General features: G+C 40.9%; 1 protein-coding gene across 7 annotated transcripts; it reads right to left on the reverse strand.

The window, feature by feature from the left end:
* Positions 1–75: 75 nt before the first annotated feature.
* CHN2 (chimerin 2) lies at positions 76–25,009 on the reverse strand. 7 transcript variants are annotated; one of them, XM_009581022.1, is made up of 7 exons: positions 24,572–25,009; positions 17,653–17,737; positions 15,050–15,223; positions 13,167–13,244; positions 6,122–6,259; positions 4,327–4,432; positions 76–951 (listed from the first exon to the last, which is right to left on the reverse strand). In XM_009581022.1, the coding sequence occupies exons 1-7, from the start codon at positions 25,007–25,009 to the stop codon at positions 780–782; spliced, it is 1,191 nt and encodes a 396-aa protein (XP_009579317.1). In that variant the 3' UTR covers positions 76–779. The 7 variants fall into 7 exon arrangements, with proteins under 7 accessions (XP_009579317.1, XP_009579339.1, XP_009579324.1 ...); XM_009581044.1 differs by having other exon boundaries at positions 24,707–24,817; XM_009581029.1 differs by lacking the exon at positions 6,122–6,259 and having other exon boundaries at positions 24,572–25,005.
* Between the last annotated feature and the right edge of the window lie 2,663 nt (positions 25,010–27,672).

Below are 27,672 nucleotides of genomic sequence, written 5' to 3' on the forward strand. Positions count from 1 at the left end.
TACCATATTTTACATGGGAGTGAAAAAAAAAAAAGGAAGAGAAAATACTATATGTTTTGGGAAATATCAAATGGCTAAAAGTGTACAATCTTAGGATGCTAGTGCCTAAATGCAAAGAAACCTAAGGAAAGCTGGAATACACACAAGAAAAGAATTCTCCTTTAAAACACTTGTAATGAAAGAGGTATGTCAGGATAATACTGCATTAGTGGTAATTGTTTTCAATATATCATAGCAAAAATGCAGGAAAAAATTATGTGGAAAATAATCAATGCACCGCATTGATTTATAGTTTGCTAAAATAAAATGCCATTCTTTCAGCTAGGTAAAGTAAAAATATCTTTATAATATAGGTTCTGTTTCACAATTGACATATATAATTATGTCTCATGGAGAGGGAAATGTATAGGCGTATACAAGAAACACTGATTAAGTACCTTTTTGCTTCTCTAGCCATATTAAAATATGTTTTGTGTTTCTTAATAAGTTAACAATAAAACTGCTTGCAACTTTTCAAAACAAATATACATCTGAGGCAAGGCAAAAGATACAAGGTAAGAGGATTTTTTCTGACCTTTTTTTTCCCTTCTACAAAGAGGCATATGTCTATGAGACATAGGCTTTCCCTAAACATTTTGGCATCCATCTGCAACTTTGCAGAAATTGAAGTGCAGTCAAGGAACTTTTCCTTTATGTTTAAAAAAATTCAAAGAAATGTTGTTTTTCCTTCAAACTAATTCTTTTAAAACAAATGGCTTTGAAGATATGCCTCTCTCCATCTAAAAGAGAACATCTTCATTTTCTATTAAAATCTGCACAATTAACTTCTGGTACCGCATGTCATTCAGTGTAGCAAGGGTACTGTCCTCTGGAGGTCTCATTAAAGTAGGCCCAAACACTATTCCCAGGTTTTCAGCATTCATAAAATTCTCCTTTTCATGCAAGGTAACCCTAAAATAGAAAAAAAAAAGGAAAAAAAAGTAAGTGGTTGTTTACTACCCAGAAGAAAAGAATATATGCATATCTGTAGCCCACTTCACATCAAGCATTGGTAGATAATGACATTTTTCAGTAACAATTTTTACTTTCAATCAATATAGTAACTGTTTCCACAGCAAGTACAATGCAACTACGGTGGGGCTGTGATTTGCAGTGCCTTTAAACACCCCTCATGCAACTCTTAAGTGAATTTTCCATGTGGCTATTCATTAGGGTATAAGAATTAGTGGCAATTGCTTTTCTGAAAAGCATAATGATGATTTAAATGATGATGTATGGAGCAGTCCTCTACTCTACAGTAACTACAGTTCTCTGGCATGTCGTACTTGGTGTGCATCACACCAGAGGTGTGGATGTGCTTCCCGAATATAAACCCAGATTTTTTTTGATTACCAGTAACCCCCATGCTTCCAGCCTGCAGGAAACAGTTCACGCATTTCTGCCTTGCTGGCTGCCTCAGGCCAACCAACAGCTGCGTGACTCTGGTTACTAGTTAAACTTTAGGAGCGTGCTGAATCCTGGGGCAGTCTGGAGAGGTGGCTTGCTAAAGTCTGACTGCTACAAATGCCATCTGTCCTTGACAGAGAACAGAAGCACTTCTAGGAAGGAGCCTGGGCTGTTTTGTTCCCTGCGCATATAATGTAAATACAAAAGAAGGTAGGCTATGTGTGGCTGGAGCAAACACACGCTGCCAAGGATGCAGAGAAGTCATCCCTTAGGCCTGCTGGAAAATGCAAGATGTGGTTAGGGTTTCCCTCCAGGTAATAGAGCTGGATCACATCAGTGTTGTCCCAGCAAGCCTTCGGCATTTGAGTTCGGTCCTGAGAGTGCTCTTGCACTGCAGTGTAGAGACAGCCATGGTCCCTTAATTGGTCACGGTCCCTTATGGACCAGACACTTGCTGTTACTAAGCAGAAGGTGAAGTTTCGTATCTCCTCCACACAAAACTCCTTTGCCAGGGTGGAGCACATCTGGTTTTGGAACCAGCTCTCCTGGCAACAGCTGAGACTGCCCCTGGCCATGGCAATTCCCAGCTGGGCAGCAGATTCACTCATGCCATCAGGGGAGCACAAAGACCCTGAAACCAGAAGTAATCTGGTCTTCCCTTGTTTGCAAGGTCCTTATATGACTAGGTTTTTCTTCTACTATTGGCTCTCTGCAAAGAGTGGCTCTGTCACAGAAAAACACTGTTCCTCTTTGCTTTCCATTAGTGCCCCTACTCGCAGATATGTCCTCATCTTCTAGCACAGATATGTTAGCTGTGCTTTGCAAGGAGAAAAGACAAACCAAGGCTGCCTAGCCCAAGCCACCTCTGTGCGAGTGTAACACTGCTTTCCATCTGCGGCTGTATGCCGCAGAGACGTTGAACAGCCATGCAATGCCACACACATCTTACTAGCACTTCTGTGCAGGAATGTCGGGCTTCTTGCATGGCCTGGGGTGAACACAGAGAAGATTCAGTTGCACAGCTTCACTGCAGCATCAGCACGGATGGAGTTGTATGTATTTCACCACGGGGGAGCTGCTCATGCTATTGTATTTCCTCCAATTTTGAGCAAAAAGTTATCAGAACGCATGTTCCATTTGACTGAAGAAAACAATTAATTAATTGACTGACAAGCTCATTTTTCATTGCTGATACTGTCCTCTGCTGGATTTTCCTGACTACACTACGTTATTATTTCAATGGAGGAGGAAGAAAGACAATAAAGACAATAAACGGATTCAGGGAAGGTAGCTCTAATTTTGCAAAAGCAATACAAAACTTACTCAACTTTGATTGACCTCAATTTAGTGTCCCTTCCATTTGATAAAGAAATATGAAGTGCTTTAAACAGCAGCTCAGTGCTGTTTCTTTTCTGTTGAGAAACAGCGCTGGTGTAGAGCCTGTGATCCTGCAGCCTATACAGAAACAGACTCCCTGACACCAGTGCCTGTTTTCTCCGTGCAGGAAGAGCCCTGTGGGGCTGGAGTTGGGACTCTATGTTTAATCTACAGAACAGCATAGTCTGAACCTAAAGGATCCTTCCCTCTTTCACATTCAGATCTCTCCGACAGGTTCTCCATAGGAACTGACATGCACTTGATTTCCATGCAGACGCTGAAAGCTACAATTTGGTAAAGGAGAGGAAATTCATTGTGTGACTTGCAGGTATTTGAGAGGGAAAGCTTAATCAGCTGGTTGGACTCTTTTTGTCTCATCAGTAGTTCAGCTCAACAGCTGAACCAAAGCCTGTACTGCAGTTCATGAAAAAGAAGGAAGGCAAGTCAATACTTGGCTATTAAAAATTTGCTGCTGGGACATGAAAGTACTGATTTTGTATACAGGTTGCTTGTGTACAGCCTCCACGGGCCGCCTTAAAAGCCAACATGGTTCATCCTGAGTTGTCCACGCATATGTGCTGACAAGGGTGGGTGTTTGCACATCTCATTTCTGTAGAGTCTGAAGAAGCTCCAGGAGATGCCCAGGTAATGTCTCATCGAAATGTAAAATTACTCAGTTGTAATGACCTGAGAGGATTCAAAATGAGGAAAAGTCTCTGCATAATGAGAACCTGATTGAGCATGAAATGCACTTCACACAAGCTCTCTGATGCAATTTTATGTGAGTTGAGATCTTTTTCTTTTCATGTTGGCATTAATATCGCAGAACAGTGCAGATCAAACCCAAAAAATACTCCAAATTTGCAACCATGCTGCAAGTAGTGGGACAACTAAGAAGAGATCAAAAATGAAATTTAGGCACTTTTGAAAATTTTCTATGATGTCTTATGACTAAAGAAGCTTTGGAAAGCAAATGAGGCAGAGGGTGTTTAAAACCAAGAGAGTTAGGAAATAACTGGTAATGTATTGCTTTTACTAGTCGTATAAAAATAGGCCCTGGTGATTCTTGGCTTAACTGTGATATAAGCAAACAACTCGTAAGAGACAGCTCTTTCCTTTTAGGGTTATCATTCAGGAAGACAATCAGGAGGTAAGGGGAGGCAGAAGCAAAGCGTGATCAAGTGACTTGCTGCAGCACATCTAGCACATCTCTAAAATACCGTTCTGGTATTTCGCAGATATTATCTGCCTCAGAGAAACGTGGCAAATCTCAATTAACTCGTCAAAGGCTTGCAATGATCTGCCAGCAAAAGGATCTGTGCTATATATGTGCATAGCTTATATGCATTTATTCAAATATAGCTTGCCTGTTTATTTGTGACATTACTGTTTTAGTGGCAGTGCCCTAATGGAAGCTTTATTGGTACTTTCAGTAATATCTCTCTTTCAAAGCAGAAAATTGTTAAGCTCTTCAAGAATTATCCTACATGCCAATTAACTCACTTTTTGAGATGAATCATTAGGTATCTAAGTGTCTCGTAGTGAGCAGCAGGGAGTAACATCAACACTTCATGTATTGCTTCTAGTCGTTCATCAGGATTGGAGATTTCTGTAAAAACACCGAACAGGATTAATGTTAATAGGGCTTTCCATTTGTAAACACCAATAATTCAGGAAGCTAAGTTATTATTATGGAGTCATTTACAAGCCATTGACTGTGCTTGGAGGGATAAATATTAAACTCATAAACATGGAGCTTATCAGCAACTTTTGCATCCTCAAAAAAAAAAAAGCTTTACAAAGAAATCAGCAACAAAGACCACCCAATAGTCATCTCTACGGTCTGTAGCTCTATCTACAGGCCTGTATAGGTACAGTATCCAAGCTTTATTAAGTGCTTCCTAATATTCTGCCTGGAACTGACTCTTTAAAATCTTACATAAGATTACTTCCATTAGTCTTCAACACCAGATGGGAGTGTGGATATATGCTTCAGAGACTGTGCTTAGATATGTAAGTTTAGCTAGCGATTGAAATGACACTGAATTACATAAACGAAGATTTCAGAACATCTTTAAATATGTAGGTATCAGTGATCAGAGAGTGTCAGTGCTCATTTGGCAATTTCTCTAAAAATCTGAGCAGGATTTACATGTATTTTACATGAAAAGTATGGATTCCTAAGCTGTGAACCGAGTCACTTATATTTGCTGCATGACTTTCCATACAAATGGCACCAGGAGCTTGAAATTCTAGAAGATTAAGAATCTTTATGTCCTGCTTTTAAGAGATTGGTGTATTGACGTGATAGGAACTGCTTCCTCTGGGCTTTCATAGGACTAGTGACGAGCAAGAATAATTTCTCTGCCAAGGAGGAAGAGGAGAGTGCAGGAGAGAGGTATCTGGGGTTGCATGGGGGAGTGCGAGGTAGGGTAAGCCAGAGGGGAAGGGAAGGCAGCACAGTCACAGAGAGAGACCACTCTTCCTGCTGCTTATCCATATACTGGGTGCCATTTCAAAATTACTAAGGATACTTTTTAAAGAAGAAAGCATGCTACCTCTTAGACACCTCACATCTTTGACGTTTTTTGCTAATAATCTGATTTTGATGCTATCCCCCTGGTGAGTTTTCATGAGTGACTATCATTACGTGGAAGGCTGTGCCCCAGAGAGCAGTATTTGAGGCAAATCTCAGCTCTCTCTGCCAACATTACGGCAATGAACGCTGCTGTCCTCCTCCCTGTCTGGTAGTGTGCACCCACGACCTGCCGGCTCTGGGTAGGGGGTAACTGCACGAGCCTCCCATCTGGACATGGGTTAGATACTGTAGGACCTAATGAACAGTGGATGCGCCTGAACTGCGGGGCAGGTGTGGTTTGTGGTGTGCCTCATTGCTCTGACCCCTCACCGACTGAAGGAGGGGACGTGCTTGTCAGCAGTGCAGATTTGTTGCCAAAGGAGGCCACGATATAGGACATGGGGAAAATGGTGGGGAAATGGGAAGCACCCTCAAGGCTCACATTGTTCACTCATCCCTGACCCATCATGGATCACCCAGTCTTGCACGCGTCTGCGGCCATGACACCAACCCTGGGGTAGTGTGCCTGCATGATGTCCCATCTGCAATAACATTCAGGCAAAAGTTTCATGTGAAAGAAGGACGTGGCAGAGAAGTAATGAACAGAACAACGCTCTTGCTTCCAAATTGTTGTCTGTCTTTTCTTTTTCTTTAACGTGGACAGCTTTATGGATGGGAAATGTAATTAAAGATCGGTACAAATTACTATGCAATACTTACTTGCTGCCTCTATGAACTTGGAATAGGTGTCGTAGGTGATCACGGGAATCGGTAAATCTCTGAAGTATAGCTTCAGTGCTCCGGCAATGATGTTTATGTCTGGATAAATACTGGCAGAAATATCAGCCTTGTCACCATCTAGAAAAGGAGGAAGAAATCGTTTTGAAACCAGTCTAAATTTGACTGAAGAAAGGCTAGGCTTCTAATTCAGATTTATTGTGTCCAACCTGACAAGAAAAAACAGCCTGAAAGCATTTGGAAGGCTTAAATGAGAATATATTGCTACCAACTTTACAGTATATGAATGAGGAATGGTAGTTTCTTTATCTTTTAGCAAACAATTTATTTGCTTACATCTTTTGGAGAGGCTGGTGATTACATCAACAATATCTGCAGTGTACCATCTCACACTGTTGGATGAAAAATCATGTTAATAATATATTTAGTGGATTTGGCCCATTTATTCACTGAAAATAAGCTATTAATAACTTGCTTTGATGTTGTATTTTGTATCCGCAGATCCATGCACAGGAGTATGAACTATTCTTTTCATTTTCACTTGGGGAAAGAGAGGCACAGAGAAATAACATAAATTTCCAATGACCCTCAGGAGACCAGTAGGAAAAACCAGAGTAAACATGCAAATCTTGTAAGTTCTGCACCAATCTATCTATACTGGTTAGCTAGTAAGAAAGCCGCCTTATTTCCTGGATGTCCTCTAATGTCTTCATATTTGACTTATTTATTTATAGCAAAGGTTTGAATTTAAATAGGCATGCTATGGCATTTAGCTATACAATTTATTCTGAAACGTGGATTGCAATTTGTTAAATGAATATGGATACTTGTAATGGATGAACAGCTAAATAGACAAATTATGCAATTGAAATGACATACATTTTGTTTGCCACATATTATAACACAGTTAGTCAGAACTCCATTACGGAGCACTTTTAATCACATGAGCTTAACATTTGCAAGTGTTGCTGGTCAGCCCTTGACAAACGCACGGCTTGCAAAAAGTGAAATTACAAGAACTAGCAGTGAGGCTGGATCACTATTACTTTTCAAGTTCAAATGACAAAACTTGACTTTTCAAGTTCAATGTTCTGTACTACCTAGTACCCTCCAGACCGAGAAATTCTGCTGTCCTCCTCTCCTGGGGCCTGTCCTTGGCAGTCTTCCAGCAGAAAGACGGGGTAGGACACTGGTCAAGCAGGGGCTGAGGCTATCTGGATTTAATCCCCAGCTTTACCTCAGGCTTCTTTGAGATCAGTTATACCCCGTAGTCCTTATTCCCCACCTTTCAAGTGAGGATAATAGCGCTTCCCTCGCAGGAGGTGGTGAAGATTAGGACCATACGGTGAGTGGGGCGATGTGAGCTTATTCCTGCTTGAACAACAGAGAGGAGTTCGCTTGTATCTGCCGGGAGGTGCAAGCACAAGCTGGGGCTGTTACCACCGAGGCGCTGACATGCTGTAAAGCCATCGCCTTGCTTGTCTCGCAATAACTAGTGCTTGTAGACATGCCCTGATAGAGACAGATGAGTGGGTATGCTTGATACACGGCATCTAAGATGGTGATAAAGGCTTTCATAGCACAGTAAAAGAGTTTATATTGATTGTAGACATTTTATACAAACCTATGGCATTAATCTTGAAGGGATACGTCCTGTCCAATGTATGCACATAATTCTCATTAAGACTAATAGCACTACATGTTCTCATCAAGAGGAGATTATATGCTTAAGCGTTTAAAACAAGCAGCCTTTCTTGATGCAGCTGAGCAGTCTGAATACATCCATCAGCATTTAATTTAATACAGCATCAATAAGCCCTAGGAGGATGTTTACACTGCCCCAATCTTTTGTTTAATCCACACGTTCCAGCGACGGTAGCATTAGTCTTGTAAAGCTTTGTGTGGAGAGCTCTATTTAATTGATGGACACTGAGCACTCAAAATGCTCCACTGAAAACAGATACCTCCAAGGAGCCAGCAGCTGCATCAGAACAGATATAGCAAAGCAGAAGGTTGCATCTATTATCCAGGTCACCAGTACACTAAATGGAAGTGTTATTTATTTAGTACTTTTACAAAGCAGCCCAGCAAGCTTCCTTAAAGGGGCACTTCAAACTACAATGTACTTCAAACATACCTCTTATTTACACATTCACTTATGGCAGTAAAAATGCATTAATCCCTGAGTCAAAGATTTTTCTCTTCAGAGACAAATGTACATCTACTGGAAATGCACTGAAGATTATTTTAAAGTGAGTGTAACAATACATCTGTTATAATATACCTACACATTTCTGCAGTGGGTATGTAGGGGAAGGTGGATTTTTATTTTCCTTTGGTAGATTTTGGATTGTCTTTTTTTTTTTTTCCCTTTCAGTTTCAGCAATTGAAGGCCCTTGGCAGTCTGCACTTATTTCTTATCCTCACCAAATTCCTGGATTTGTATTTTCATTTAAACACACTTAAAATGCAAAGCACTAAGAAAGAAAAGTTAATTCATTGCCAGTAAAGTCATGACACATACTTCACAGAGGATCCTCTGCAGTAGCATACTGTATGAATTACATCTATTTTATATGGTACCTTCTGCATTACCACAATAATTTTTTTCACTCTTCAATACTGTAACTTTCCTCAGATTGTACTTAGTATTTTCAGTATCATTGCAGTGGCCATATGTTAATACAATCTTTTTTTAAATTTTGGATTACAAACATATAGTTCATTTCAGCTTTACAAACCTAATCTTCCTCAAACCCCGTCATTTCTCTTTCCTTGTTACTTTGACTCTCAACATATTTTGTTGCATTATGTTGAAGTTTGAATATCTCAAGACAAAGAAAGTCTTTATTCTGCCCCTTAAAGGTTTCAGCTGACTTTGGATGCCATAGAAATATATCAATAGTTTATTAGAGCATGAAATGGAATAAGTGTTACATTCTTAAAGCCTCAGCTATGCCCTCCGAATACTGAATTACATTTCTACTTAAGTTCCTTTTTCCTTAATGCTTTGTTTTTATTGCACAACCTTCGCCATGCTAACGTGCTGCTTTGGTGTTTTTCGTGGATTTGGCATTTGACAGGTTTTCAGCTACACTGGCAAAAGAGTGAGTAGGAGTTAGGATGCCTGTAAGTACCCATGTAATATTTAACAGCATAATATTTTTAGCAAGTGTATTGTACCAGCCAGTCATACAAACAAGTGGGGGGACAGAATGCACTGGTGACAATGGCAGCTCTGTGGATAAAGCGCACAATGAGGGTTTTCTGGATGCCACAACGCCACAGCTCAACAACACTGACAGAGAGCAACTGTCGTTCTACAGCACCAACATTCACCAGATTAAATAAATCCACATTATTCCCCTCCTTCTCATTACAAAAATCACTAAAATAGAACATTGTCGGTGCCTCAGAGAGCCTAACGCTAATTTACAGTAGGGGTATTTACACTGCTTTGGCTTTGGAAGGGACTCTTATTTAAATCAGATGAGGACCAACTTCTCCCTGTTTTAAAACCAACTATCACAGCTTCATCGGGCCCAAATAATATTATGTGGGATGCCATTCTCTTCCCAAGATGTTAACTTTCAAACCTGCCTTTGCTTTTCCGTTCTCGCTAGAATTCTTTGGAAGCAACAAGTGGCAAAGCAGAGTTAGTCAGAGGGAAGGCTGGCTTCTCTTCATTGTGCCCCTTCAGCTGCACATGAAATCAGCAGGAGAGGTACCCTACAGCCAAGTCAGCCCCTGCGCCTCATCTCTATATCATACTGTCTTCTGGCTCCTGTGGCTTGATGAAGATCTTCAGAAACCAGAAAGCTTGATGGCATTATTTGAAGGATGCGTCCTGCGCATTAAATGGGAGGGCTCCTTGCTTGCTTATTTTCAAACCCTTTTATTAAAAGCTGTATTTCCAGAGATGCAAAAGCGTGCTGGCATTCTAGCCAGGTGCCTGGGGACTGACTCGGAAACGATGGGCAGGGAGGGACCTCTGTAATGCCAGAGTGCTGTGCTCTGCTACTGCAGGCACCACGCCATATAACCCCTCTTGTAAACCCCTCAACTTCCATTTTAAAACTAGTTAAGGTTTTTATCTCTGCTTTTATTAGAAGGTTGTTTCAGAGCCTTGCTTTCAGATGGTTAAAAATGGTCTTTAAATTGTCAAACTAAATTTATTCCTGGCCAGTGTATATCCTCTAGTATTGTGCCAGGACTATCCATTAGATTAAACAGTTCTTTTCTCTGGTTCATACCCCTGCTCTCACCTTCTCCTTTGACAGCTAACTATCCCAAGCTCTTTTAAAACACGTTTACCTTCTGCTATGCAGCGTGCTCCAGATCTGTCTGAGATAGTGACATGGCCACAGATATGGCTGCTTCTGCTGTAAGACCTATCTATTAACCAGAACTGATCAGGAATTTTCCATTTTATATTTCAGACACAAATTTTCCTTTTTTTTTTACTTTTGCAAAAAATATGTTAATTTCCTGTAGTGAATGTGGAAACAACAGTTCTGTAAAACTCCCACAAACTTCACTTTCTGGGCAGAAAATGAAATTTGAACAAAAACCTTCCAGGCATTGCTGGAGATGAGACCTGCCACCTGGCTCTCAGCTCCCTTCTCTCCCAGCTCTGTCACCTGGAACAGAGATCTGGGATAGTCCACCCCCTGCTGCTCCTGCTTCTAGGGCTAAGGAGGGGTAACTGGGCAGCAGAAAAGCGATGTTCCTACCTGCGGGGCTGGGATGCAGAAGAGAGGGTGGGGTCTCTGTCTCTGTAAACTTGGATCTGACAGGGAAGCAAGCCCTGAGCTGTCAGATTGCAAGCGTCTTGCCAATTCAACCTTCTGCCAGCTGACAACCACCTTCTAGCTGCACAGCCCACAAGTCAGAACAAAAAAACTATTTTCGTTTTCTTCAAATCCTTTCCTGCAAAAAAACCCCAACTCCTGCTTTTCCATCTCAGTTCAGGGAGAAAACATTTTCAAAACTGTAAAGTGAAGTTCTCAGCTTCTGGTCTCAGCAATACTGTAGTCATGCAATTCTCATAACAAGTTTTTGTTCACTCTTCCACCGCTTTTAGCATTATTCATGGCAACATTCTCTCTTTCCTTTCTTATCCCTTTTCCCTCATGAGATTGTTAAAAGAAGATGAAGACACAGCTTTTTATCAATCTATGCCCAATGGTTTTCCCCGCAGCCTGTGTATATAAACTTGGTTGTTGCTTTCTCCACTTCCATGTTTATCCATGCTTTTTTTCCTTTGGAAATCCAACACTACTAGTGACCTTACTCTTCCTGTTTCTAGGTGCTGCCTTCTTTGCCAGTAAATCACACTTTCTTCCTTGCTGTGGGTCTAATTCAAGTGTGTATTGCCACCAGATGATGCCATGAGTATAGGCAATAATAAAAGATAATGCTGTCTGTAAAACTGAACTGGCTCCAGTGGTTCGAAGCATTTGCAAAGGAACTACAGCTGCAGCAGTATTCAAGTCATGCTCAGACATAAATTTCCATCTGCTTCTTCAAACTCTTCCCTCTGCAACCTGTGCTTCTCCTTCTGGGTTTCATTCAAATTGGTACACTTAGAGGAGAATTAACACACAGAACAAAAGGGTTTGCCAGGCCAGATCCACCTGCAGGGAGCAGGGTAGGACCTATGAGGACTGTGACCCTCTCAGTAGCACTGCTTCATGTGGCACACCTGCAACATCTATCTTCCTATGATAGCAGTCATATCACTGTGCATCTCTTTCACCCAAATCATGGCTGACCTATGTGTGTATATGCATATGTTCACAACTGCAGCATCCAACACATTTAAAAGATGTATTATTTTTAAAAGGATATTTCGGTATAGCAAGAAAACAGTCATTTTGGAAATTCCTAGTTGGACTTTCTTTGCCAGTGACGTCTGCGTGACAAACTGTCTCCAAACAAAGAAGTATTCAGGCACAGTAAATGTAAGGCGTGCCACCCATAGACCTTGCTGGCCCTGCCCAGCCTTCACTGGAGCCCCCAAACCTCTGTGCCCATGGACCCCCAGGGCCCCCAGTCCCTGTCTGAGGGACATCGTAGCTGTCTCCAGCTGGGTCAGGGCCATGCCTGTGCCTGGCCATGCACCCTTCTGGGTGGTACCCCGACCCACAGGCTGACTTCCTGGCTTGATCTGGACCTGCCTCGTCCCCATGGGCTTGCGATCACTGGGCTATGTCTGACCCTATTCCCTAACATAGCACAGGTAATACCTGAAAAACTCAAGTAGGAAGGAAAACACTGTTTATGGGAAAGGAGAAGAATATTTATGTAACTTCTTAAATGTACTTGAAAATGTGTTTTCTGTTGATGAAGGCCCTACTCTGCACCCACTACCATATATACTTAAAATTAGTCCTGTGTGCAAAGACCGTGCACAGCCAGAACCAAGGTAATCAGCTAAATCAATTCAAAAGGGCTACGAGGATGGTAATAATGATTAACAGGCAGTGTTTTAATTATTAGTTTTTCAATATGCTGTACAACCAATCTCCCCAATGCTCTTCTCATCTGTTCTGCAGAAGCAATCACCTGCACAGTTGTGCGGTGCTTTCTACAAGGCTACATGCAGAATGACTTCCCAGTTGGAGTTCCTGGTTCTTAAACTCATAAATAGATTATCATATTGTAAAGCACGAAGTCTACTAAAGGTAGGACTAAGAGCTTTTCCCCTGGTACTATCTAGTCTTGTACTTGAACTAGGAGCCTAGGCTGTGCTGCTTGGTTGAGCAACATGCAGTCCCCCGAGCACTTAGCTTTCTGCCTGCCATTACTTTCTGTTTAACTATTCCTTCCAACTATGAAATACGATTTCTTCTTATGAAAAGCACTACAGATTAATTTAAGAACTCAGAAAAGACAGGTTGCTTTCTGTACTTCTGCTTATATGCCAGTTTCATTACCGCGGTACCTATATAAACACAAGAAGAACTGAAAAGTCCTAGAACCGAAACCTTAGATTAAAATTGTACAAGATTAAAACATGGTATACCTCGATCAAAGGCCATTTTCACATCTTCAATGTGCTCAGTGAAGCCTGAGACTCTATAGAGGCCCTCGGACTTTAAACCTGAAACAAAAAGTTCTTGGTTAACTTTGCTTCAGTAACCAACAAATATTCAGGCTTAAAAACAATAAAGCAAGAACAACAGATCTAGTAAGTGTAGCAAAATATTAATTGTAATGTGAAACTCCGGAGCAAGGAAGGATCAAGGTAATATTAAGTTGTTTTTTAAAGGATTAAAGAATTTTAGAATTTATACTTTCTGATTTTTTTTGGTACACAGTTGATTATGTTAGAGGAAAATATTGCAATTTACTAATGGTGGGGCATGTGATCTTATAATGATTTATTAATTTTACGTGGGAGATTTTCCTGGATTTGGCTATAATTAATAAAGCTTTAGAAGTCTCCTTTCCTTTTACCAGTTGCTTAATGATAAATAGCAATGCAAGTAAGAGACTGCCTTTCCCTAAGAGCACATTTGTTCCCAGTTTTAATCTCAGCTTTTACTTATACACAGCTGACAGATGTGATGGATACTGTTCTTCTCCACATCAGTACATCCTTTCTACAGTTCTTTCACCCCAAGAGACCTGCTCACTTGCACAACTCTCCCCACATTGCTCCACATCAATGTGAAATGCAGGGCAGCCCAGCAGAGTAGGCAGAGATAGCCAAGCAGAGTTACACACACGTTATTTATTTTCATCCCAGAGCTCCTTATTGTGACTATGCACAGTGCTAACCTACTTATAAGATCCAATACACTTTGTTTTCTTAAGAACGAAATCAGTATCTTACATAGTTCTACAGCAATTAAAAAAAGAAATTTAAAGATGTTGAAAAAACGGAGAGCGGGCAGCAGATTTTATCTTAATCAATAAATGTACAAGTAAGTGATTAGATCTCAAATGCAATGTAGCTTTCTGCTATATCATCAGAGTAAAGCTCTTCTGTCTTAGTCCAAACTATTCTTTCTATTTGTCCCTGCAATGACGATATAATCCTGGTAGAGCTTTACGGAGCAGTGCAGGGGATTTACTTGTAAATCTTTGATTCATTTCAGTAAATGATGCGTGGCTTTGAAATCCCTATGGCTAGTATCAGTGTGTTGCCATGCAGATTACTGTGATGCCATGAATTCAACATTATGAGATTCCTGTGCTGAAGCTATGACTAACAGGGAAATTTGGCTTATTGGGCAGCACGACATACACATTTGCTATCCAAGGCAAAAATACGTGATCATTACTGTGTTGTGTTGGAGGGGATATGGTATTTTTTCAATCTGGCATGCTTCTGCATAGCAAAAACCTGTCACAAGCTGGAGCTTTGGCTGTGACATGCCGCCTGAGTCATGGCATCCATCAGTCAATAGCTGAGCATCATGCGAAACCCTGCGCAGTTTGTGACATACCACAAAATGCCACAGCCTGTGACCTCATTTGTCTGAGTCACTTCCAGTCACTTGTGTTCTCTTGCCCATAGTGTCTGGAAAAGTTATTAATAATGGGTTTGATTTAAACTCATTACTCTGAAATTGGAAGTGTCCCTATGTATGTTAAAAGAAAATAATGAAAAAAGACACATAAACATGAACTTAAAGTTCACTTTAAAGTTCACCCCTTTCAGAAGTGTAACGTTATACATGTTTTGACATGTTTTCAGAAAGCATTTCAGGAAATTGCATTATGAAATGTCATGATTTAATTTTCCTAGCTAATGCAAAGCAATGTATCACCTAAACTAAAAAAAAAACCTTCTCTCATCCTGTCTTCAGTGTGCATGAGCATACTACCGTGTCCTAGTTTAGCATGTAATTCAAGTCGTCTTTATTTAATTGTGTCTGCTGCTTTCTGAAGCATACAAACCTCTTGCTTCGATCTCTCGAATGCATGAATCCACAACCATTGGCCTCTGGGTATTGTGGGCTTTCACTAGTGTGGTGAGATCGCAGCAGTAGACTCGCTTTATCCTTTTGAGGTCTGGTTGGCAGTCGTTGGGCACATATTTGGAGCACTGCTTATGTACGTTCAACCCGCAGTCTGTAAACAAAGTTAGCCAAGTTAATTAATTAATACTAACACTGACAGGTCTTGTCTAACAAGACCTTAGGCCACATCAAGCAAGGGGCATAACTTCCCCATCAGTCAGCAAAGCTAGAATAAGTAAGATGGAGATGAGAAAGACAAGCATGGAAATCTCCTGTAAAAAACTTATGGTGGGCAAAGTGAACTCCAGCATAGTTGTTAAAAAAGCTATATAAGTTCTGAATGTCCTTCACACAGCTCTGAGCTGGAGGTGACCGCTGGTGTGGTCTGGGTCAGTTCACTGCCGGACATGTAGCTCTAGGTGTTGTGTTTGAAAGGACGTGGGACTTAACTTCTGAGTATTTTAGTTTAGTCTTTTATAAAATTAGCATAGTAATGACTGTCTTCTGCTGGCCAGCTTGTGGCCTAGCGCTGCTAATGGGCAAAGGACCTAAGATTCACCTGAGCACTCAAACTGGGACAGTGCTTTGAGCTAGTGTGCCTTCCTTCCCCTTCCCCATTCCTGCAGTGTCGCATTTTGGCTCACTCCGCCACATCAGCAGCCTCCCCATCCCTGTCTCATCACTTCACTGGCAACTAAAGTGTCCCCTGTGTTCAGTCTGTAGGTCAGTTTAGGTATATAAAATGCTGTGAAAGGCATGATGTAAAAAAGTGATTCATTTCACAAATGGTTCTTGGCGTCTTACTCCAGAATCAAATCCTACTCTTGGTTGCACGGGTGGGTTTCTATTAACTGAAACATCACTGCTTGATCTCCACAAATTGAATTTTTCTAACAGATTCAAATATTCAGCCAAATGAATTTAATAAGCCTCAGTAAAGCAAATACCACCATCGTGAGCTACATTATCTCACATAACTCTGATTCCTGTTTTAATGCCTTCCCAGTCATGCCCATCACTGACAGTACCTTTTGGACTAACTTAACATGTCTAGTATCATCATTAATAAGTTAGTTACTGTTTTTTCATGTTGAATTGCTGCCGGAGCTATTCAAAATGTAAACATGTCTCTACTACTTGCAGGAAATTTCAGTATTATTCTCTATAAAATATTAATCAAGCAAAATCATATCACCACTACAAACACACCTACACATTTAATGGAATTGGTGTTTTTTGTGTGTTTCTCCATACAGTTATTACTGCATAATACATTATTGTTCCGCGAAATCTAAACAAATGTGAGCAGCTGCAGTTAGGATCCTCCCTGTATTGTTTTCAGTGCTGTTCTCCAAGCATGTGAAGTTAAATCCAAATGCATCTGTCTGCTTAGAATTAAATGTTGATAATTTAATGAAGGAGAGTATTATGTTTCATACTAAATAAATAAGCCTTTTCATAAGTTTAGTATTTTATGTATGTGAAAAAATACAGCTCTATGCATTAGGGAGGTCAGTTTTTGCACACTTGTGTTTAAGATCAAGTAGCTTGAAAAGCAAACTAGTATTAATTTTCCTCTTTTTTAATATCGTTATTCTTTGTGTTACCATTATTCACCTACAGGCAGACAAGATGTAGCAGTAACTAAGACTGCACTTACTAAAACTTTGAAGGTATTTTGACCCTTCAAACTGCTGTCTAAATTTTAGGTAACAACCACGTTCTCTACCCACGCAAGGCAGATGTTGGGGGCAGTAGTTGTGTTCGGTGCCAGTCTGAGAAAAAATCAGGGCAGGCAGAGGTAAGACAGAAGTGTATTCATTTGAGACATGGAAGGGATTGAAGGTCTGTAGAAAGAAGTTATGAAACCCCATTTGCAATGCACCAAATACCATTTCACTTGCTGAATCCAAAAGCTCATGAGATGATGATTACTGCATTTTTGTGAGATGGATTATTTTTCACAACAGAACAAACAAATTTAATGAAATTAAAATGCTATTAAAATGCTGATACAATTATAGAGGCACTAGAAAACTAATCCTTCTGGGAAAACGAAGGCTGTATTTTTTGCTTTCCCTTGAGGTGGGCTACTTAAGGCTTGCAGCAACGCATGGTATTTCTATAGGAAACAGGTGACAGCCTTTTTGCAGACAAGGGTACTTCTCAGCCATTGGTGGCAAAAAGATGAGTTATGAAGCCTAGTTGCTGGCCGGCTCTGCCATTTCCAAAGCTTGTTTCTTAAGATGTAAAAACATTCAGGGATAACTTAATGACACCATAAAGAAGAATTCTTAATACATGCACCAAGGCACATGCATGACCAAGGTACTACTGAAAGGATGTCACCCTCAGCGACCAAGGGCTGGTGGCTTAATTTCTAAACCAGCTAATGGGAAAAATGACAGCACTCTAACTTGCATGGGAGGATTTCTTGCCTTGTTTTGTAAAGTAATCCCTATCCCGCCTCCTGCAGGGAGTGCAGGCTGAGGGTGGGAGAGACGCACTTCAAAAGAAAGACAGAAAATGCTGAAGGGCTACCTGAACACCTCACTCCCTGAGCGATGAGACCCCACATGAAGTTGGCGCAGTATTCACACCAGTGCGGACCTCGAAACGTATGGACCTGTAAAACAAATGGGGGGTGGGGAGGAAGAAATGGGGTCATTGGGAGGCAGATGGTCTGACAGATGGAACAACTGAAATGCATAAACAACAGAAGACTCAGTAGGAGTAAATCTTTAGCATACAGTGCCCACATCTTTCCAAAGTCTAGATGAAATAAACCATGGGAACAGAAATTTGCTTTGATCTTCAAGTTTATCTTTCAATAGGCTTAACATAACAGAGAACTGGTCTGTATACGGCACTGAAAACAAATCAGTTTTGCTAGCCGACATTTTAGCTACAGGAGAGGGGAGGAAACCAGGTTCACTAGTCGAAGGAGAAAAAAGTAAAATTAATAATCCAAGGAACTGTGGTCAGTGCTTTTATTTGACTAGTTCAAACAAAACAGGAATGATTCAAACGCTCTTCAACAGATCACTTGAAAGTAGGGGAAATGCAGTGACAGAAAGTCCCTTTGAATGCAAGGCATTTTGGTTCCCCATAAACCTGTGGGACCACAGATCTGGTGCAAAACCCATGTTACAAGAGCACCGGGCAAGTTCGAGCACGCTACGACTATGGTGTTACATGTGTATTTATATGCTCTTCAACACTGAACAAAACTCGAGGCGATTGCTGTAAATTTGTATCAGGGATGATAATGAATGCTTTATGCAGCCACTCCAGGCAGAGGTTGGATAATGATCTGATTTTGCACACTAGAATCCATTAGTGATAAAAGCAAACAACACCCTTCCCCACTGTAGTAAGTAAACTGAACTCACATAGGGGAAAGATGTCAGTAGGCTCTTTTTCAGCAGAGCAAACTTCATTTTGCTACAGTCCACACATGAGTAAATAAGAAGGAACAGAGCCCACGGCTCCCCAGCCAGGTTTTGCACAGCACTGCTGCTTCCTCCACTGCTTTTCCACAGTGGAAGACCTTTTTATTTAAGATGTATGTTCTGGTAAAGTAAGCATTTCATTTTCATTGAAAAGAAGAGTAAATAGTGAGGTCTATGCCTGTGTGAATGGACATGGTATGAGCTAGTTCTGGCCAGACTTAATTGAGCTTAACAAAACATAAATCATGCATACTCTGGCTGCTAATGCTTCCTTTGCCTTCTCTCTGCTCTTGTTTACCCATCGGGTGGATGGCTGAAAGGCCACTTCCACCCCCTGGGATGGGGAAAGCTGCTCTTTACTCTTCATAGAGTAAAAAAATGGTCATTGCCCTTTTCAAATAAACTTGGGGAAGTTTTAAGCCAAGCATTTGGCTTGCTAATGTTTTCACCCCATTTGTCTGCAGGATCACACCTAAACAAGCCTGTAATCTTGAATCCATTCCCCCGAAGATGAAGTATTGTGATTTTAATACAGACCTCTCTTTCTGATTTAGTGATAAAAATGTGAGCCTGACCACAAATGACTCCTGATCAACTACTCACAGTCAATAATTGCGTGAATAAGCTTAAAGCAATAGTAATTCTTCCTCCCTTTTGATAGTAAAAGGTCAAAACCGGAATGTCTGACTGGTCATATTTAGTTTTTGAAATGGTATTTTACCTCTTAGAAAAATGTGTATCTCTGGGAAACAACACTTTGCAATAAAGTTTGAGATAGATAGATTGATAGATATAGACACATACTTCATTCTCATTTCATCTTGTTTTATTTTGCAGGGTGGGTAGCATGAATTTCAGACATGGCTTTCAGTGGGAGTAAATGGCCATACCTAACAACAGCTGGTGACCTGAGTTTCAGGCATATGCTCTATGTACGTGACCTTCAGTGGATACAAAACTACATATACAACTAATTATGCCTGCATCTTTACCATTTTTAGACTGATAACCACATAATTAGTAGGTCTGCACCTGCATTTAATTGTGGGAAGATAGCTAACTATATTTTCTGCTTTGCGGAGGTTTACAAAAGCTAACCTCGTGAGAAGGTTAGCTGTAGAAGCTGCTGTAAAAGCTCATTCAGGATTTTAAAAACTGCACCATTTCACATTAAAAGTCCATCACAGTTGCTACAATATTGGGGGCCTACTTGCTCACTTTACACAAAGCTTATTTCAACTGATCTCACTGTGGCATATTTAGAAAATGGTAGCTGATTATTCTTTGATCTCTCACGTCATTAATGGGAAACAGTCATCAACGCTGACTGAGGGCTCCATCTGAGAAGTGCTGACCGCGCACCCTTCCCTTGTTCCCTCCAGCTTGGTGGCCCTCAAAGGTTTAGCTCTCTTTATTCATTCACTTCAATTTTTCACGGATCTGCATTTTAGCTCAAATGGCAAGTTCCCAGCTGAAATGCCCTGTGAAAAGCTAGTCTTGGTGGTTTCTTGTCAAGTTGAAACAGGGAAATATTCGCTATCTCTAACTGAGAAAGGGAGGTCTTCAAAAGTTTCTAGATGAAGGTGCAAAAAATTTCTTAAGATGCAGTTTTGAACTAAGTCTCTTATGGCTTGCCATTAATTTTAAAGAAATAATGAAGGAAGTCTGTTCTTATGAACATAACACTTGAACGCAGCCCGAAGCTTACACACAACACTTTTGAACAGTAAATGGGAATTTTGCCTGCAAGATTGGCATCATCTCTATTTTAAACAAGGAGAGGTAACAGCAGGTCTTAGGTTTTTGAGATGGGTTTTTAGGTTTTGCCCCATCCTTTGTAACTGCATCATTACAAATGGACGGGGCTTAGATTTTTTGGAAACATGATCAAGATCTATTACTGGTTCCTACCCCATCCTGCAGTCTCAGGAGACCTCTCTGTGTACACACAGCATAGGCTGGGGCTGCTTGGGCTACAGTGGACACATAATTCCAACTTTTAAAAGGAATTTACAGGGAAGTATTTCTTCATATAAGCCAAAACCATGATGCTTCATATTTATACATTGTACTTTTCTTGTTCAGTCTTTCATCTTTTTTCCACAATGTCTAACTCCTAACTTCTTCACTCTGTTTCCTTTCCAGCTCTTTCAATGAAAAGTTGTTTCTTACATTCATCCTCTTTTCTCTGCTGGACAATCTCACCCAATACTACACTGTGTGTCTCTTCTTATTGCCTTCCTGTGCTCTCACCTTCGCCTTTCAGCCCTCTGGTGCCCTCGCTTCCAAATGGCAGAATTCCCCCCGCGGGTGCTGTCTCATTCAGTTTTAGTCTGTGTCTGAGCCATCTTCACAGAGGGAGAAACAGACCAAAACTAAGGAGTGCCAATACAATGGCAAAACAAAATAATCCCTTAAGCAATATTGCAGAAACAAAGTAAAAAATTGCCTTGAATTGAAACGCATGTTTTTTATTGGCATTATATAGTGCTGTTTCTGAGACAATTTTGTCATTTTTGTGACTGGGTTTGAAGACTTTTCTATTTGCCTCCAAAGAAAATAAGTTTTTTCAGACTTTTGCCTGAATACATGCACATTTTTACTCTCATGTGGACTCAAAAAAGCCATTTGCAGGGAAGAAAAGCTGACTCTGCTGTTATTTTTGTTTAAATACATACACATAATCTTTATGATGTCTGTAAAAATTGCCTCCCCCAAACCCTTTGTCTCTCAGAAGCAGTGTTTATCTGCAATGATTAACACAAGGGGAAATTTATCCCAGAGACTCCTTTCTCGCAGCAGATCTTCTGACTTGTCTGTAATCAGCTGCCTTTACTCCACAAGCTGACTCTGCTGTTATTTTTGTTTAAATACATACACATAATCTTTATGATGTCTGTAAAAATTGCCTCCCCCAAACCCTTTGTCTCTCAGAAGCAGTGTTTATCTGCAATGATTAACACAAGGGGAAATTTATCCCAGAGACTCCTTTCTCGCAGCAGATCTTCTGACTTGTCTGTAATCAGCTGCCTTTACTCCACTAGCCCACCTGCAAACGGGATTTGCCCATGCTATAGTGGCAAACAAGCACAATATTGTGGTAAATGCACATTATTCAGCTGTATTCACTCATTTAAAGCAGCACAGAGGCCCTCTCATTAATTCCCAGACTAGAACAAAACGCATGGAGCATCCCCAAACTCCATGCTGCTGCCCTCGGGTATGAGGTTGATCTCACCACCCGCTGGGACCCCACCGAAGTTGGCAGGTAAAGAGCATCCCAAAAAGCTTGCTGGATCCTAACTGTAACAAGATGCAAGAGGACGTTGCGATCCAGTTAGGCTAACACCCACATAGTTACAGAAATACCGCTGTATTTTTCTAAGCAGGGCTTCAGAGATTTATTCTCTTTCCTGAATTACGGTATGTCTACACTGGCTTATGCGAAGTTGTCCCGCCAAACAGACGCCAGCTCCAAACCTAAATCCATGTGACTGCATTGTGTGCTCAGGATGAACCCAGCTTAACAAATCAGTCTGGATACTAAATCTTTTTTTGTTCATTTGCCTTGAGTCCCTTGAAATTTGGAAGAGAGGCTGAATGAGAAAGCACGGATGCTCAGAAGGGCATAAGCTTGTGCCATCATGCTCCAAACTCCAACACACCTTTTTAATTTTTGTATTAGCTTGGAAAGGATGGAGTGAGAGCCGTCCTTGCTCTGAATTTGTGCCTTGAGTCTATTTCTTCCTTTTTTTCCTTCTCTCTTCCACTAGGTAAGATCTTCAGTGTAAGATTTACAAAAATCTCATAAGCTTCACTAAAAATGTGCCCTTCGTTTTTAAGATTCTTCATGGCTAAAGGACAAGAGCTAAAGAGTGTCTGTTCATGAAGAATTGCCTATGACAAGATTACTAAGGACACTGTGACACGTAACCTTTGTCCCTATAAACTAAGATGAATGATACAATACACGTCAGTATTCACCTAAAAATGGGGAAGACAACTCTTTGAATGTCTGCAAAATAGCATTCTCCTTCAGATAAATCCCATATCATCATAGCCTGAGTGCTGTCAAAAGCCATTAAGAATTTTGCCCCAAGACCCATAAAGCCATTCTTTCTCTTTTAAATAATTTCTTAACCCTTTTATGTAACCAATATGGAAAGATTAAAGATATTAGACTTGAATTTAGCGGTCTTTTAAATCTAAATATTCTACTCTAAGCATTCTATCCACACTTTTTGTTCAACAACTAGTCATGTTCTAATATATTCCTTTGGAAAACTAACTGTATTTGCATAGTGAACATACTTGATCATTAAGTAAATGTAATACTTTTGACTGGCCTTTCTGGACAATTTTTTTTTTAAATGTTCCTTCCCTAAGTTTTTTATTGCCTTTACTAGGATAAAACCATAATTTTCTGCTGTCAAGCCTTTGAATAGATATATATTTTAATCATGTGATTTTCCAGTTAAGCCATGACTCTCTTGAAACAGAAAGGAACAGAGACTGTACAACAGCTAGATTGTGCAAACGCAAAGTTAACTGGGCACATGTCCAATTATAAATCAAAGCCAAAACAAGGGGAATTTTGAAGAGGAAAGAATGCATGGGTCAAAGTGGAAAAAAGTCTCAGTCATGAGAAAATATTTTCTAGTTAAACTAAAATAGTTTTGATATTAAAATGATAATGAGGGCAAAACCCAGAAAGAATGAAAGCTTGTTTAATCAACCAAGAAAACACAGAGTATTTCCCCTATTTCTTTCAGTGCTGATCAGTGAGATAAATATTGACTTTTCTGTAGACTGGGTCAAGGAGGGGGAATGAGAAAAGGGATGCTATTATTTGCTTTGCTCACTAATATTAAATTATTGATTTACCAACTACAGCAGAAGCACTGCAGAGGAGAGCAATGTCTGCACAGCAGACTATGTAGAAAAATAAGAAGTGAAGCTTTTTTGCTAAACCAGGAAATCAGTGAAATCATTTTAATCAGTGCTTCTCCTTTTTTGACAGGCCTGAGATGAATACCAGAAAATTCTCTTTCTGCTAATGAGTTGAACTATTCTGACAGTGACCCAGATCAGCATCCTCAAGGAGCATTAAGTAAACTGAGGTTTCAAAGCTGAGATGCATTCCTTTCTTGTCTTGTTACTGCTTCTTATTCTCTCTGTATCCATCCGATAAGCATCAAACCACAATTTGACAGCATTAGATACAGTAACTGGCTGACATACTCTGAAACCAGCACAGTCCTTTTGGCAAAACATTTTAGTACAAGCTGCCTGGAAGGTCCATTTCCAAAGCTGAGTCACTTCCCTGCTGCAGCATGCCAGACACAGCACTTGGGGAAAAAAACCCTAAGAATCTGATTTTGTATGTATAAGACAGCAAAAAGATGATTCATTTAAATATCCCTGTGTTTGTCCAGCTATTTGGTTTAGTTTGACAAACACAAGCTCAGACCCTATAGCTCAGTGGGACTCTGAGAGCACTTCCTTAGCATATGGTGGTGGAACAAAAGCTAGGAGACAATACCACTGCTGTGCTCTGCTTTATTGTTAAGGAGCACCCAAGCTCCCTCAACTTCTTCTGAAAACAGAAATGGTCCAAAATGTTTGCTGGTAAAATGCTACTGGCTTCTGATAATAGCTAGATTTTGATTTTTCTCATTTAAAAATGGATGCACTTTAAGGTAAAGACAATCAATATGAAGTACTTTGTTTCTGAACAAAAAAAGAAAACTGAATCTGGGCAAAAAGAGCTAAAATGCCAGTCAAGTAGTGTAGTGAGTAGCAAAACCGTTATTTGGATTAAGTACCTATGTAAAAGCATATTAAGAATGCAGTCAAGGGAACTTACAGTAGAAAGAAAAATGCTTTTTTCAACACTTTGCTCAGAGCTAGTATAGATTGGTGCGTGAAAAAGCCCATCACAGAAAAAAAAAAATGTGAGGCATCTAAACAGAACTTTTAAGCCAAAAATAATAGGAAGTTGTGCTTACCTTAAAATTGTGTGCTTTTTCATAGTTGAAGTGGTTGTCATTTTGAGTTAAGGCTGCTCTTCTGACCAAGGAGGTGATCTGTGAATAGGCAAAGAGTTTCAGAGGTTGCCACAAAAGTGCCCCTTTGACTCCCACCTTCACCCCCAGGGCCACGGCCAGGAGCTCTTGGCGCTTCCTTCCTCGCTTCGACTTGTGAACAACGGCACAGTTTTTCTCATTTTCCAGCCACAGATCCTCCGAGAACATAGCGCTGGGATCCCAAATCTTTTCCCTGTCTTCCTCGGCGCCCGGGAGCCTGACTGTAGTCAGTACGGTACAGTTTGTCCAACTGCTTCTGATGTTAGACAGCAGATTTGAAGCAGCTGCAGCCCATTCTGCCGAGACCTCTGGCATGTGACTTGAATGGGCCGTCTTGTGGGACGGAAGGAGCTTCTGCATCTGAATAAGTAACGGCCTGTGCCGTGCGATTTCTTAAGGCAGATGTGTGCCTCGAACAATAGCCCGAATTCATACACTGAGCAACCTCCCCCCCCACTCCCCGAGTGGTGGTCTCCAGCTAGGTGCTGCCGAAATACCGGCCTTGGGGGGGACAGCGTTACAGCTTCACGCCCAAACGCATTTCCAGGGACGGATCACTTCAACTCCGCAGCATGTTAAAAATGAACAAACAAACAAAAAGCCCCGGGAAAGCCCACACAACTGAATCCGATGCTGCATCCAATTACACTCAGACTCAGAGACTTATCAGTCAGCAGTCTGCATGCCAGCAGATTTAAGACCTTAAAACCACGATGATTGTTTAATCTTACAGGGCTAAAAATCTCTCTTTTTTTTTTCATATCCTGTACAAAGGGAAAAATCCAGCAGCAGTCCAAGCATTAATAGCACTTTTATGCCATGTTTTAAACCAGAGCATTTTGTCAGTGTGCACTTGGTAGCACAGAGCCAGCTCACTGTCAGGGAAAGTTGAAAGCCTAGCTGGGAGGATGCAGGTAGGAAGCCCCCGAGCCCTGTGCAGCACTGGAGGGAGATGATTTCTAGTTAAAGCCCAGGGACAGGAGGGATCTGGACCCTGACAGTCTGCACTACAGCTTGCAGTGTTACTTTGGGTACCCGATTCACTTCTTTATGGGCAGGTATTTCCCCATCCCAGGACACAGAAGATGTGTGACACTGAGCATCCCCTGGGAAGCATGTTCAGTGCCTCCTGCCCACCAACTTCCCTCCCTCCAGCTCCCCTCTCCGGCTCCCTTAGTGAGTATGCCCATTCTCCATCCATAAGAGGAGGATAGGAGTTACCGCTCCTCTGGAAGAGGACTGTGAGATTTAATTCGCTAAGGTGTGTCTAATGCTTGAGATGCTGCGACAGAGCAAACTGGGGGGTTACCAGCGCTACTGGGAAAACTGCCTCTTTAAACTAGAGACACTAAAGACCACATCAGCCTTTTACAGTCTGCCCCACTTCAACTTACCCAGAAAATATGTGAAATTAAAGTATTAATTCACTTATGTTAATTTGTGAAGTTGAACTTGCGTCTATTTTTTCAGTTTGCTTTTACCTCAGGCTGAAAAGTCAGAAGGTTCATCTAATTCACTTACTAAAACCTCCACCATATAGACTGCCTGCTGTTAGTAAAAGCCATGCTCTCCTGATTTGAAAGTCTGTGGGGACAGATGGTCGGCTGTCAGTAACATCAGGGCATGCAATTTCAAATAGTGCCCTACTTAAGGTTTTCAAGAAGTTGTGCAACCTGCAAAATCAGCTTCTCAGTTATAAAACGATGCACTTACTTCTATGTATAGCATACTTAATTCCTTTCTTTTCCAGGTAACTCACAGCACCTCTTTTTATGTGCTCCCATACTCCAAAGCTTCTGCTCCCCGGTAGAGAGGACTTCCACACAACCCCGTTGCTACCGGAGCAGTTGCTGCCCGCCCGGCCCTTCCCCAGGGCTCAGCACTGTTATCTGACCACCGGTGACAACTGGCTGTGATGTATGTAAGAACATTACTCTGCCTGGAGGAAATCCCTGCTGCTCTTCCATATGTCCTCCTGCTAGTGAGTCCCGATTTCTGCTAGCTCAGGACCTTTATCTGCTTTCCAGCAGATAAAGACAGACTGTAGCTCCCCAGCTCCCTCTCAATGTATTTCAAGAGATGAGGAGCACTGGTTTTAGGGACATCTCTGACCCCATCAACGGCAATGGCTTCAGTCTGGGCCATCACAAAGGAAATGTTGGAGCAGCTTGAAGTTCTTATCACACTCCAGTTTCTTTCATCAGTACCATTTTAAATGTATTTACATTTATCTGGAACAAAACCCCCAAACTAGCTCTGAGTTGTTAAGACACCTCTGAAGCTACAGCATCTAAATCCCCATATATACATAAGCTACTTTCTCTCTGACTTCCAGCATAACAGATCAAAAGTCAGAGAGAGGTCAGTTTCCTAATAATGCTCTAATAGTTGTATTTATGTTACTAGACTGACAAAAATCCCATTATATAACCAATATTTTTTACATAACATGGCAGATTTGATGCTCAAGCTACAGGCTTATGGTGATACGTCTTGGAATTTCTATTTATTAAACTATTTTTGGAATATCAGAGTGTCATCCTGGGATCAGACATACAGTACTATATTTAATGGAAACTCTGAGTGTTTGCACAGAAGCATTAAACTTAATAGACTTAGAAAAGGACAACAGAGCCAAACCACTTCATATGACTAAGGCAGATCAGTATTTACTGTTTATCATATATGAAATTTTATTTATCCCCTAGGTTGCTTTTTCTGCCTTGCTTGGGCCCTGTTTAGACAGTTGTTTAATGGGATCCCTTGCAAACACAGGATGTGTACAGGCGGCCAACAGTGAGTGTGTCCTCTTAAGAAGCTTAATCATACAAAGCCCTACCAGGTTTGGTGTCTAAAATGGTGCCGTAAAACTGAGATGAGCTGGACCACATATATAACCCCTTCCCTCTCTAAATATAATGCAAACAGCAGCAACGACAAATTCTTAGCAGCAACCAGTTCCAACGTACTGATACTATAGGCCAACCCCAGTGCTCTCTTTTATCCATTTTCTTTTTCTTAAT

This window comes from Fulmarus glacialis, unplaced genomic scaffold (genome assembly GCF_000690835.1).
Source record: "Fulmarus glacialis isolate BGI_N327 unplaced genomic scaffold, ASM69083v1 scaffold44490, whole genome shotgun sequence".
Classification (NCBI taxonomy): domain Eukaryota; kingdom Metazoa; phylum Chordata; class Aves; order Procellariiformes; family Procellariidae; genus Fulmarus; species Fulmarus glacialis.

Bases quoted from the DNA above. Each gene is read 5' to 3' on its own strand.
- CHN2 (XM_009581022.1), bottom strand. From the start codon at position 25,009: ATGCAGAAGCTCCTTCCGTCCCACAAGACGGCCCATTCAAGTCACATG. The intron at 17,738-24,571 runs GTAAGCACAACT...TTTGTTTTACAG, and splicing joins AAAAAGCACACAATTTTAAG to GTCCATACGTTTCGAGGTCC. The intron at 952-4,326 runs GTGAGTTAATTG...TTTCTATTTTAG, and splicing joins CTAATGATTCATCTCAAAAA to GGTTACCTTGCATGAAAAGG.